The sequence below is a fragment of the Haplochromis burtoni genome, unplaced genomic scaffold, assembly GCF_018398535.1.
Source record: "Haplochromis burtoni strain Fernald_Lab_line unplaced genomic scaffold, NCSU_Asbu1 Contig_26, whole genome shotgun sequence".
NCBI classification, from domain to species: domain Eukaryota; kingdom Metazoa; phylum Chordata; class Actinopteri; order Cichliformes; family Cichlidae; genus Haplochromis; species Haplochromis burtoni.
In genome coordinates, this window is record NW_024582387.1 from 571,801 (window position 1) to 584,485 (window position 12,685).

The 12,685-nt window shown below is 40.0% G+C and overlaps 1 protein-coding gene across 8 annotated transcripts in view; it reads left to right on the plus strand.

The window, feature by feature from the left end:
* The window catches only part of LOC102302991 (plasma membrane calcium-transporting ATPase 1), a 142,348-nt gene that overhangs the window by 95,892 nt on the left and 33,771 nt on the right, over window positions 1–12,685 (plus strand). For 6 of the 8 annotated variants that reach the window (XM_042218962.1, XM_042218959.1, XM_005917796.3 and 3 more), the window contains 4 exons: window positions 1,869–1,904; window positions 7,338–7,511; window positions 11,137–11,351; window positions 11,458–11,700. In XM_042218962.1, coding sequence (XP_042074896.1) covers window positions 1,869–1,904; window positions 7,338–7,511; window positions 11,137–11,351; window positions 11,458–11,700 — 668 coding nt within the window. The remainder of the gene's footprint in view (window positions 1–1,868; window positions 1,905–7,337; window positions 7,512–11,136; window positions 11,352–11,457; window positions 11,701–12,685) is intronic. The other 2 variants (XM_042218961.1, XM_042218960.1) reach the window with 1 other exon arrangement.

Consider the following 12,685-nt stretch of genomic DNA (forward strand, 5'->3'; position numbering starts at 1 on the left):
GTGTGTGTGTGCGTTGTTTAGCTCTGACCTTGCCAAAGTTCCTTTCATAATAAAAGCAGACAGCTTAGTTTTACTGCAGCAGGAAGGTAACTTCCTATTAGCAGGAAAACGTACCTGACCTGCACTTCACCTGTGATGTGCTTTATTGTGTCTAATCAGTACATGACACCTCGTTAAGATCAATTTCAGAGACAGCATCAGCCCATGTGTTTAGCTTTTCAGTCATTTTTGGGGTGAATAAAATCCCTTTTAGAGATTCAGCAGTCCAGTTCAGACAGCCCAGTTTCATCCACAGCGCATCAATTAGTGCTGTTTAGTCAAAGCCACTGGAATGGCTCGTTTACACACAAAGTGTCCGTTGGCATGTGTGCCCTGACACACTGAGTTTTAGCACTAGTGAGAGTGACTGTAACTCTCAAGTTATTATCTTTACATGTGCACGGTTACTGTTATAAAGATGCAGCTTCTAACCCAAACTGCAACGCTTTCCTAAGCCTAAATACTTTTTTGAGGATTAAATCTGAAAAAATAAATAAATAAACAAAAATATACATATCCAGCAAATGAAAGCAAAAGTAAAAAGTCAATAAAAGATTAGAAAAATCAATGCCATACTGCTATCCTCTAAAAGTCTTCTAAAAGGGGACCATTAGGGATATAAAAGGGGAACATTATCTCCAAGACTACCTTGGCTGGCTCTTCGGGGCACCAACGCCACAGAACATCATGCACATAATGAGGATACACAGACGGCATCTTGGCAGGAAGTGAACGCATTGTTAGTCACATAAAAAAATCAGACCTCAAGAAAATCAGCAGACAAAAATAAAATGATGTTTTGATGCATGTCAGAGCATCTCACAACCACTCTACAAAGGGAGTGCCCTAAAAAACAAAGCTTTCTGTTAACTCTCACTTTCTGCTCAAACAAGGAACGAATTTCAAAATAAAATGTAAACGTGGTCACTGTTTATCACAGAGTCTGCAGCTGTGCTGGCAGCCTTTTGAGGCAGTACTGAAACAAATCAATGCGGTGAACGTGCTAACATAGATTTGATTATTCACATCACACAACCTTCAATAATTGTGTGAAATAATTGAGTCTTAACATTTTTCATTACGCTCCACTTTAAAGTAAAAAAATTTTTAAAAATCCACACTCTGATAAATAAATGACCATAATATCAACTTATTTTTTTATATATATATTTTTATATTTTATAATCTGAAAATAACGCAGCTTACAAGAATGTGTCAGAACAGACCAACATGCAGTCTATTTAACGATGTACATAATGAACAAAACCTCAGTAAGCTTAGATAAAGTATCATATTAACAATGTTATGTACCATGTGAAGCATTACCTTTTAAAAGAGGCCACAGTGTGCTGGTACAGATGAATTCACACTGCATAAAGTGAAGTGAAATACAGAAGCGAGCACACTAGTGGGTCTTACATGTTATTGTATTGTAATGATCAATAACATGAATTCAGTGTCATTTCAAAAACAGACAGACAACTTCCTGAAAGGTCTACCTTCTCACAATAAATGATAGAAACAGAGTAATGCAGAGCTTCAGGAAAGTACAAAGAAATCGATCGCCTGATTACTTTTAAACCACATTTTAAATTTCTGATGAATATTTTTAAAACTTTAGATTTCGTTGGCCATCGGTTCTCCGCAGCGGGAAGTCGTGTGTCTCTCTCCTCTGATTCGTCCATTCCTGCCCACGGCACACACACGACACACACACACCTGTGGGTTTCTATCAGTTTGAACTTTGTGTTGTCCCTCAGTTTGATTTGATCTTATTTTTCCTTTGAGCCATCTTATCAGCATTCCGCCCTCTCTCTCTGTCCGAACAGGTAAAAAACAAGGACCCCCCGAAAATCGCAACAAAGGTAACCCCTCCATTCATCCATCTGTCCCGCTTTGTCCCTCCATCCTCCCTGTTACTCACCCACTCCTCACCCTTCACCCAGCGGCAGGAGGGGAGTGTCCAGTCCATCTCTCTCCCTCTCTCTCTCTTTCTGCTGTATAAAGGGGGACGTTCTCTCGCCTTGCTTTACCTGTCCAAGGGTGCAACTCTCAACCTTCAAGTCTCTAACAGCCGAGTCTGCGGTCGCCCTGTAGAAGTGCATTAATGCCTCAACCCTGAAAGCAGGGCATGTTTTTTGGAAGCACATGATTTATGTTTGGGGGAGAAATCAGCCACAGGGAAATTTTTAAAAATGTGAGTGTAGTGGTTATCTTTGTGTAAATCACGTTTATTTGCAGCACTCAAAACAAAAATAAGACGTGGGTTATACAAGTCATTTATGATCACTTACAGGAAGTTCATTGTCGCACTAGCCAACAGGAACGTGTACCAAAAGTGACATCACACCCATTGGCATGTTTTTGTGGTGACACCTGTTGCTAAGGAGTACACAGAAGCGAGGCCTGCAAGCTTCAGGTGCACGCATACACAAGAGTCAACAAGAAACAGAAGTATATAATGTTAAAAACAACAATCAATTAGTAATCATTCAGATTTACTTAACTTGTCTATAAGGAGACACACTAATGGTTAATCGCCTGCAGAAGGCCTGTTATTAAATATTAGCCAGACTAACGAGCTAGGACTTCAAATGATGATTAATTCTTGTTTGGTCAGCAAATCTTTAAATGTCACAAAACATTCAACAGACATTCACACTAAAAAAAAAAAAAGTTAAATTGCAGAAACAAGTTAGGTTGTTTTCATAATATTCAAACAAACATGGAAGCACTACTGATTTGTAAATGTTATCAGTGTGCACTTTGCAAACTAACTTATACAACTGTTGGGATCTTTATCGCTATTTTCTGTTTGAAAGAAAAAAAACAAAACATTGAACGGTTATTACTAATCTCTTAAATGTAAGTCATGTGCTTGCTAAACACCTTTTTTCCCCTCATCAGAGTCTCTCAGTTCACGGTCAGAATTGGGCTGCGAGACCATCAGTGAGGGTTACTAACTCCTAACATACTGCTCTGACCTCTGAGGTGTCCTTGTTTAATGGGTTTAATGACTGTGTGTGAGATTGCTGATGACGTCATTGCGGCAACCTCCAAAATCAGCCAAATGCCCTCCATGTCCTGGGTGTTCCAGCACATGGCCAGCTTCCTCTGCAAGCTGTCTCAGCAAACACACACACACACACACATTTAAACGCACACACCGACACACTCCCCTCATCCAGACCTCCCATGGTTAAAGCATCTGCTGCAGACAGAATGCTTCTTCATGTACAGAGAAAGACGCACACACAGCTTTTGGATGCTCATCACTGTTTTTCACACGGAAATTATAGTCAGTGCTGCAGTCACAGCCGACCTCCGCTGAAAAACACAAGCTGGACAACATTTCTAGGAACATCTTTGCTCATTTTTATGAACCTTAAAGCCCTGAATGCATTTGTCACCACCTTTTTTAGCTCCAAGTTTTGCAGCACATTAACTACGTGAAATAGCCCCAGTTCTCCCATCAGTCATGTTTCCAGCCGCTTATTTTTTCCAACCATAAGTTATGAAATGAACTTCCTGTTTTCTTCAGTGTGACCTGAAAGTAGCAGTGGAGCCATAAAGTCATATGGAAAGTTTTTACTGAGGTCAGAGTGCGAGGAAGCCGAGTGTTGTTTTCTTCTAGACAACCTAAAGTCTTATTGCAACCAGAGGAGGCACACCCTACTGGCCATTAAAAGTAATGCATGTTTGATGCATTACTTTGAGGCACTATTTAGACTGGTCAGCTGCTACCATCTTTTATACTGTCTATGGTGGTGACACCCTATACTGCAGGTGTCTTGGGAGGTGCAGATTCCACAAATGGGCTGACAAAGGTGTCTAACCCTTGTCTTTTGATTAAGTATCCCATTGCACGTTTTTTTAAAAAGCCCAAGGTCACATCTCATAATAGCTTGTTTCTAGTTTAAAACCTAAAGATTTCATTTTTAATATAGTTTATTTATCATTTATTTAATAATTGCTTTTCCTTTTTTTTTTTACCCTTTGTATCACAACACTTCCTGCAGATGTTTCACTTTAATATCATGTGGGTGTTTGTCCCTTGAGCGGTTGGAAAGCTTTTAATGTGAAACATCTGTGCAGGAAGTGCAGCAGCAAAAGAAGGATCTGAGAATCTGATGTTTCACCTTTAAAATACCCCACAGTTTGTTTGTTTTTTAAATCACATTTTAACATGCTGTGGTCAATGTAAGCTTCTCTTGGCAGTATTGAGGGAAAACAGACATGGCCGGGGGGGTTTGCGGGTGGGGGCGCTGAAGCGAGGATGTGGGAGTTGCACCCTTGCAGTATCAGTGGGCTGTGGGCTGTCGTCTGTTCTGTTTGTGTATTATCCTCAGTTTGTTTTCTTTTTCCCTTTTGACTCCTCTCATTTCTCTCACTGTTGCCTCCTCGCAGGGTGTTGCTCAGGACTTCATGTTGTCTTGTAGGCACTGTTTGATTCTCTCCTCTGTTCCTTTTTGCCTTGCTGAAGTCTCCTGCAGCCTCCATAGCTCTGCAGCCTCCACTACCTCCTCCTGTCTCTCTCTGTCGTGGTTCTGCATCGCTGTTGTTTTTCATTTTTTTGGGGTGATCCTTTGAGTTCATCTTCTGTTTGTTGACTTGCTTTACTTTTTGATTGTCAGACACCCCCTCCCCTCTGCTCGCCGTGCGTTCTCCCATGGTTCAGTGCTGCGCCTGTTTACACTTCTGTGGTTGGTCAGTGGGTCTCAGTCCTGTTCGTGTGAAGCTGTGTCAGTTAGTTCTATGTTGTGGCTTGTCTTCAGAGTGGACTATGTGCATAAGGCTCCGCAGCTTCCCGGTTTAACACCGACCCATCCCCACATCCAGAATGTTAAATGTCTTGTTGAGGTCGTGCTGTTGTGAAATTACTTCCCTTCTGGAAATAATCTGTGTCGGGGGTTTCTCATTAACAACCTGATGAAACTCAGAGCAAGGTGGTGGTACTGAGGAGTGGATAAAAGTGGTCAGACAAAAAACATGTTAGGGCGACACTCCTGGCTTTGTTGAGCATGCAAATTCTTTCATTTTACCCAGGTTAGAAGGCAATATAGCCGTTAAAGACAAGGAGCCTCATGCAGGGACTTTTTTAATGTTTCTATCTTAAATCTTCAGTTTTTTTGTTAGATTGGGCTCAGATTCTCACTATATACATACAACACATTTCAAACATCATCTTTTCTCACCAGCTAATACCAGGATTTATGTCAGTCAGTCATAAGAATTTCAAAGTTAATCTGCATAAACAAAAAAGAGGATTTGAAAAAAAAAAAAAGACTGTTGCAGGTTTCTACAGATGAGACCAAAACGGAGATGTTTGGCTGTGAATCACAGCGCCACATTTGGACAGATCAGCACAAACACCTCATACCAACTGTCAGCACAGTGGTGGAGGGCTGAGGATTTGTTTTTCTCAGATACCTTGCAGTCACTGGGTCGACTGTGAACTCCAAAGTTAAATCTGAGGCCATCAGTTTGACGGCTAAAGCTTGACCAGTAAATTTACAACAGAATAGCTGAAAAAGGAAAAGCTCAGGTTGCCGCAATGATCCAATCAAAGTCCAGACTTTAACCTGACTGAAAAATACTTAAGAGACGTGTATAAATAAATGATCCCAAACATCAACTTCAGTTCATAAACTGAATAAGTGCATAAACTGAAACAACATTTTAAAGAAGAGTGGGCAAAAATTACTCCACAACGATGTGAGAAGCTGATAAAGTCACACAGTGAAATGCTAAAGCTGCTGGGTTATAGGGTGTACTTCACAGGACTGCGCAAACTGACTGTATATTTGACAGAAAAAAGGAAAAACAGAATCAATTCCCTTAAAAACATTTAAATCGGTTCTTGCTTGAGGCTCAGTATCTCAGTTTGATTTAATTCAGTTTCTTTCAAACTTATTGCTGAAACTTTCTGCAAAAGTGAAGCAAAACTGGACAACATGGTTTTACTCCTCATTCCAGTTCACGTTATTATTGTTGGATTGTTTTTTGTTTTGTTTTTTCCTTTGGTTCATTCCATTGAATATTTTTTTTAACTAAAATTCAGAATTTGAATAAATGTTATGTTTTCACAGCAGTAGAGCTATAACCTTAGCAATACAAGCGTACTTGTTACTTTCTGGTCATCTGTCTAACTTGCTTTATATCCACGATTTGTTGGAAATGTTGGTTCCATATTTGATGTTGAAATGTTTACCAGCAGTCAGTCTGAATAGTTTTAATGATGTAAATTTGAGTAATTTTGCCCCAGTTTGTTGACCCAGCAGAGCATTTCCAGTATTTAATTGTGAATAACATGACATGGAAATGAAGGAATTTTCAGATAAAATCATCCAGTCAGAGTTGTCAGCTCAGTCGTTCATGAGGACAAATATCAAACCTCAGTGTGTGAGATTAGAGAAGCTCTGTTTTGTTTTCGTTCATCACCTGCTCATATTTCTTTGGTATGGAAATACGACAAACAGCGGATGGAGCGAGCGGAGCTGAATGCGCTGTGAGCAGAGATCAAACAGATCACAAACGCTCCACATACATTACTACAGTCCAAACAGGATCACAGCTGATGAAGTGAAATGCAAATACACAGTTTGTTTATGCAAAAGCAGAGCAGAGCCGTCGAGCAGGACGCGAAGCTAGACTGCACATCAGACTTCAGATCTCAAACTCGGAGCTCTGATGTCAAACAAACTGTATGTGTGCGTGATTGTGCGTGTGATTGTGTGTGATTGACAGCCCCGTGTTAAATCCTCACTGTTGTATCTGCTGTTTTCTGTTCTGTCTGCTGCACTTCATTATGAACTGCTGCACCCAACTCGTCTGTGACACTCTCTGAAAGCTACCTGGACCTTTTTATCATGAATGTTGTGTGATCATAAAACGATGAAATGCTGCTCTCTGCATTCAGCCAAAGGTTCACCATGTAATGATTAGGAGTCAGAAGTGTTTCTGTTTTCTGAGAAAACTCGTCCTGTCGTTTTTCAGCTTTCCCTCAGACTGATTCTGTAACGTTTTCTCTGCCTCTCTTCCTTCATCCCCTAACCACTCCTGAACCTTGCTCCCTCGTTGTGTTTTATTTTGTTGCCAATTAAACATCAATTTAATTCATTCAAATTTTATTTTGCTCCCATCCAAAACCTTCCTCCTTTTCCAACTACCATCAATTTTCTCCATTATTCTGTCTGTCCTCATCTGTCTTTACTCACCACCTCGAACCCTACTTCCTTCCTTCTGTCATTCCCCGTAAAACCTTCCGCTTCCTCCTTTTACCGCCTCCATCCTAACAGCCAAGACCCAGGATGGCATTGCTCTGGAGATACAGCCTTTGAAGAGTGAAGAGGCCGCTGAGTCTGAGGAGAAGGAAGAGGTCAAACCAGTGAAAAAGGTCAATGTTACCAAGAAGGAGAAGTCTGTGCTTCAGGGAAAACTGACCAGACTAGCTGTGCAGATTGGGAAGGCTGGTGAGTAGCTCACACACACGCGCACACACACGAACAATCTTAACCTAGCTTAGAACAAAGGCTGGCGGTTGAGGGGAATCTGCTGGTCTAGCTTCAACCTGGGGTGGAGTATTTTTATTTTTTTTAATTCACTTTCCAAAAACGTAAAAGTCGAGTCAGCACAGTTTTGTAGACCACATTTAAAGAGACATGCCAAAATGAATGAAGCTAATAGTTTTGTAAAAGATTTTGAGGTTTAACTTTAACTGATTATTAAGAATACTTTAACAGCCACAAATGAATGTCAGTAATTTGAGTTTTTAAACTACTGTGAAACTCTGATGGGACCTCTCTCCTTCGTCTTCTTTTTTTTTTTTTTATGCTGGGAGCCTACAACAGGGATACTCGCGCTGCTTTGTCTGAGGACCACTTTTGCACAATCACTGGAGACCAGAGGCTGGTTAATAAACATTAAACAAGCAAACACTTGTGATGGAGATTACCCATAGCACTAGCTACGGGTAATCTCCTCCACACAAGTGTTAGCATTACTGTAATTTAATTCACACTGATTATGTGTTTATCAGACCCCGATGAAAGCTTACAGTTGATATGCAGTGGTCTGTTTGTTTGTTTTTTGCCATTTAGAAGAATAAACTTAAAGTGTTACTTCACCAGGAAGACAAAGTGTTGTGGTAGTTTTCTGTATTCACATAATATTTAACATTTTCCTATATTTTCCTTATTTCTTATCTATATTAACTTGAATACCCGCCCAGAATGACAAGTCATTCATTTTACCATATTTGGAAGCTGCTGCTGCTGCGTTTTAGCTGCAGTTGATTGAATTGGTTACTTTTGAAGGACTCTGTACAGCATTAAACATAGCTGGAACCCCTTCAGTAGATTTTATTTAGTGAATTATAAAATGTCTGTGGGCCAGCCAACGTCCTGTGGCAATCCTGAGTTGGTTCCTGAGTCATACGTTAAGTATTACTGCTCTGCCTCTGAATGATGGTGTTAAATAAAAATGTAAGAGATTGCCAGAGTTATTAAATCAGCTCTGTTGCCAAAAGAGTTCAGAGTGCCCTGAGCTAAGTAAACATTGTGATCATGTCTGACGGCATCGCCTTGCCAGCCTCTGTGAAGGCTAGTTAATGTTATCAGTATATTACAGCTATAAGCGGTGAGTCTCCAGCTGCAGTTCAACGCAGTCACAATACCAAAGGATGTCGAAACTGATAAATAAAGCATAAAATGTACAGAATCACTAATAAAATGAACTGGCTGTTTTATTATGTGATCCTACTCATTATTAGGTGCCTGAATTTGACTGTACTGTTAGTTCAACCCAGATATCTACAGGATTGATTCAACATCAGACATATCTGAAGTTATTGGAAAGGCAGTTTTGTCTCTTTTTGATTACACTAAGAGGATCTTTGCAGTTTTATTTCTTTACAGGCTAGTAGATCCTAAACAAGTCTCTTTATTAGATACATAGAAATGAAACTTATGCTGCTACATGACTCTCACAAAGACGAAATTTGAGAAAAAGGGTGACTTGCCCTCTAATAGCACACAAAGTGATCAGGCAGCGCAGGGACGAAGAGGCTGAGGGTCAAAATGCACTCAGTTCTATTGGATGGATGTTTTTTATTGGGGACACGATTCATCCCGGAATTGAAAGCATTTTCTGTGTCATTTCAATTGACCTTAATACACCAAGGGGTTTTCAGGACATCATTACCGAACAGAAATAGAATTTGGGCCAAACACTTTGACTGGAGGTGACTGACAGGAGAGATGAAGTACAGAAACACAAACGGGAATTTTCTGTTACTTCCCCTCACCTGTTTGATATTCAGGATGTTGTCTGGTTACAGGCATCCAGACTTCACTGCCCTATTAAATATCATGGTTTAACCACCTTTCAATTTTTTACAAGCGAGACATATTCAAGTGTTGGCAGTCCGGAATCAGTGCAGTTAGACACCAAAGTGTAAATAGATTAAAGATTAAAGTGTATTTTCTTTTGGTAGTTGACTATAGAAACAGAGACGTGGAAAGCAAAGGGGATGACATGCAATCAAAATTATTTTGTAGTAGCATCAGACTGGGGACAGTGTGGTTAAATATTTCCCAAAGGGCTAGACCACAGGGAGAGTTTGCCAGCAGGTCTTCAGCAGGACTGCTCATCAGATCATCTTTAAAAGCACCACAAGAGATCTGAAAAGTGCTGCCACAGCACTGTGAAAAATGCCAGGTTGGTTTTGCTTAAAAAATGCTAATTTAAATAAAAGAAGGTTTTTAATAACTTGAATGTGACTGAATCTGCAGTACTTAATGTGGACAAGTCACGTAAACCTAATAAACTAAGCCATATTCTCCAAATGTCCTCTGTAATGGACATTTATGGATGGATGGATGGACACGTGTGTGTGTGTGTGTGTGTGTGTGTGAGATTTACATTGCTGTGCTTGAGAGCCACCATCTACCGGAACCAAATTCCCTGTATGTGTCTGCACATATACTTGGCCAATAAACATGATTCTGATTTGGTTTTGGTCTATATCTTTTGACTTATTTGAGCTACCCTACTGATGTGCTCAATAGAGGACATTCCGGCCTTTCCAATGAGGCAGGAAATCAGAAAAAAAGATAGTTTAAGTTAAGGATACTTTTTACGTCAGTTCTCAGGTGGATTTTTTTTTTTGAGCAAATAATGGGGACTACAATCTGAAAATGCACTAAGATTGACCAACTTTAGAAAGCTGAAGTTGAGCAGCTGTATTTCCATCATGAGTTAAGACACACTGCGTTCCAGGAACGCTGGTTTTATTAACCTTAACAACCTTGAATAGGTTCACTGAACAAGTGTCATTAATCGCTGCAGACACAGTCATGGTGGGCTGTTAATAGCTAAGCCTTTACAGTGTTCTTCAACACACAAATGTCGTCACTCAAATAATGATCACAATGTCATTAAATTAAGCATTTAAAGGTAAACATTAACAGTCCTGTGAGTCTTTGCACTTGTCACTGCAGACGTGTCTTCTGCTTAGAAAAAAATGTGTAAAAGTATGAAATGTGGACAAGAAGCGCAGATCAGTCAAGTAAGTCAATTTAAAATGTGAGTATAAGTTGCTGAATACAAAATAAGATAATAGGTAATGGATCACCCAGATTATAACATCATACATGACATAAAATGGTTAGAGAAGATAGGCATGCTAACAAAACAATTAGCCTTTATTTACTAACAGCTGAAAATTTATGGAAAGACAAGATTATATACAGACAGAGACTGATTACATGAAACAATGGAAAGTAATTAAAGACAGGTAAAACTGATGAGTGCTAGAAAAACAGTTGCAAAGGAGGAAAGAGCCGGAGGTAAAACTAGAACCAGGTACATGAAAAACTTAAAAGTAAACTACAAAATTACATGAAGACAGAGACTAAACAAGTTAGCAGAGATGGAGGAACACAGGAGTCCATAGAAACTGGGAACACAGCAACAAAAGAACAGCCTCAGTCCCAAAGGATTGAAACTGAAGGTTTAAAGATACGTGTTGTAGAAACCTTAAAACCCTTAAAAAAAGCTTACTTGACTTTAATGGAAAACTGCTCTTGTTCCACCCAGGTCTGATCATGTCGGCGGTGACAGTTATCATCCTCATCCTCTACTTTGTGATCGACACCTTTGGGGTCCAGGGTCGGCAGTGGTTAGCTGAGTGCACCCCCATTTACATTCAGTATTTTGTCAAGTTCTTCATCATCGGTGTGACAGTTCTGGTCGTCGCTGTCCCTGAGGGGCTGCCGCTTGCTGTCACCATCTCTCTGGCCTACTCTGTCAAGGTGAGCAGGAGGGAATTATGTAAATTTAACATTAATAGAATCCTCTCAAAATCATGTCAGAGACGCTGAGGTTTTAATGAGTGCACCTTCATCGTCCATCCCTTAGAAAATGATGAAAGACAACAACCTGGTGCGTCACCTTGACGCCTGTGAAACCATGGGCAACGCCACGGCTATCTGCTCCGACAAGACGGGTACTTTGACTATGAATCGGATGACAGTGGTGCAGGCATACATCGGCGATACGCACTACAAGACTGTCCCAGAACCAGATGCTATCAAGCCGGATACTTTGGAAATGATGGTCAACAGCATCTCTATCAACTCAGCGTACACCACCAAGATCCTGGTGAGTCTTTAACTATCACATCGACAAATAGTGACACTCAGGTGTTCCAAATGCAATTATTTGGCTCTGGAGCATCTATAATAATAAACAGAGAATATTCAGTTATTTATGGGCCTAACATTTCATTTATGTTAAAGAAAGAAGCTGTGCTGTGATAAATGCTTTATTAATGGAAGTCTTCACTACGCAAGTTATGAGTATAGACTGACAAGCATATAAACTGCAACATGAGTGCCTGCCTGAGGCAGTAACTATAGTTGGGACAATGTTTCCTGATGATTACACAGGAGAAAAAACATCTAAGCAAAGAACATACCAGAAAAATCTGAGCACAATCTAATGAATGAGATTCAGCATCATCCCTTCTTATATTGAGTGTATATTTATGAGCCAATACAAACTGTTGATCGCATTCTTCACAAACATACAACTTTGCCATACTCTGAAAATTTGGCCTCAGGTGTGCATAAATGTGAGCAGCATTCGCTCTGGGAGCTTTCTGTCCTTCTGTTTATTGTCCACACCCCAAGCAGAAAGTGGTAACGCATTACCTACATACAGTAACCATCCATTTTACAGATCAAAGTACTGTATTCTTATTACAGTATGTACACTAGTATGTAGTGTTATTAGTGTTTGGTAGTCCATAGTTTTATTATAGCGAGTGTCATCATGACAGAGAAAACAAGAGGTAGTCAGATAATGAAAATATCTCAAAAAAGTAATCTCTGATATATTTTGTATATGTTAGATATAAAGCCCTTTTTTTATTTCATTTTGATGATTATGGCAATACAGAAATGTCTGGTGTCTGAAAATTATGGTCATTTACACACTGGATGCTTTTCAAGTTACGAATTACAACATCAGTGCGGTGTGGCATGGAGATGATCAGCTTGTGGCACTGCTGAGGTGTCACTGAAGCCCGCAGTGCTTGATATCAGCCTTCAGCTCTTTTTATATTGGACATTCCTCTCCCTGACAA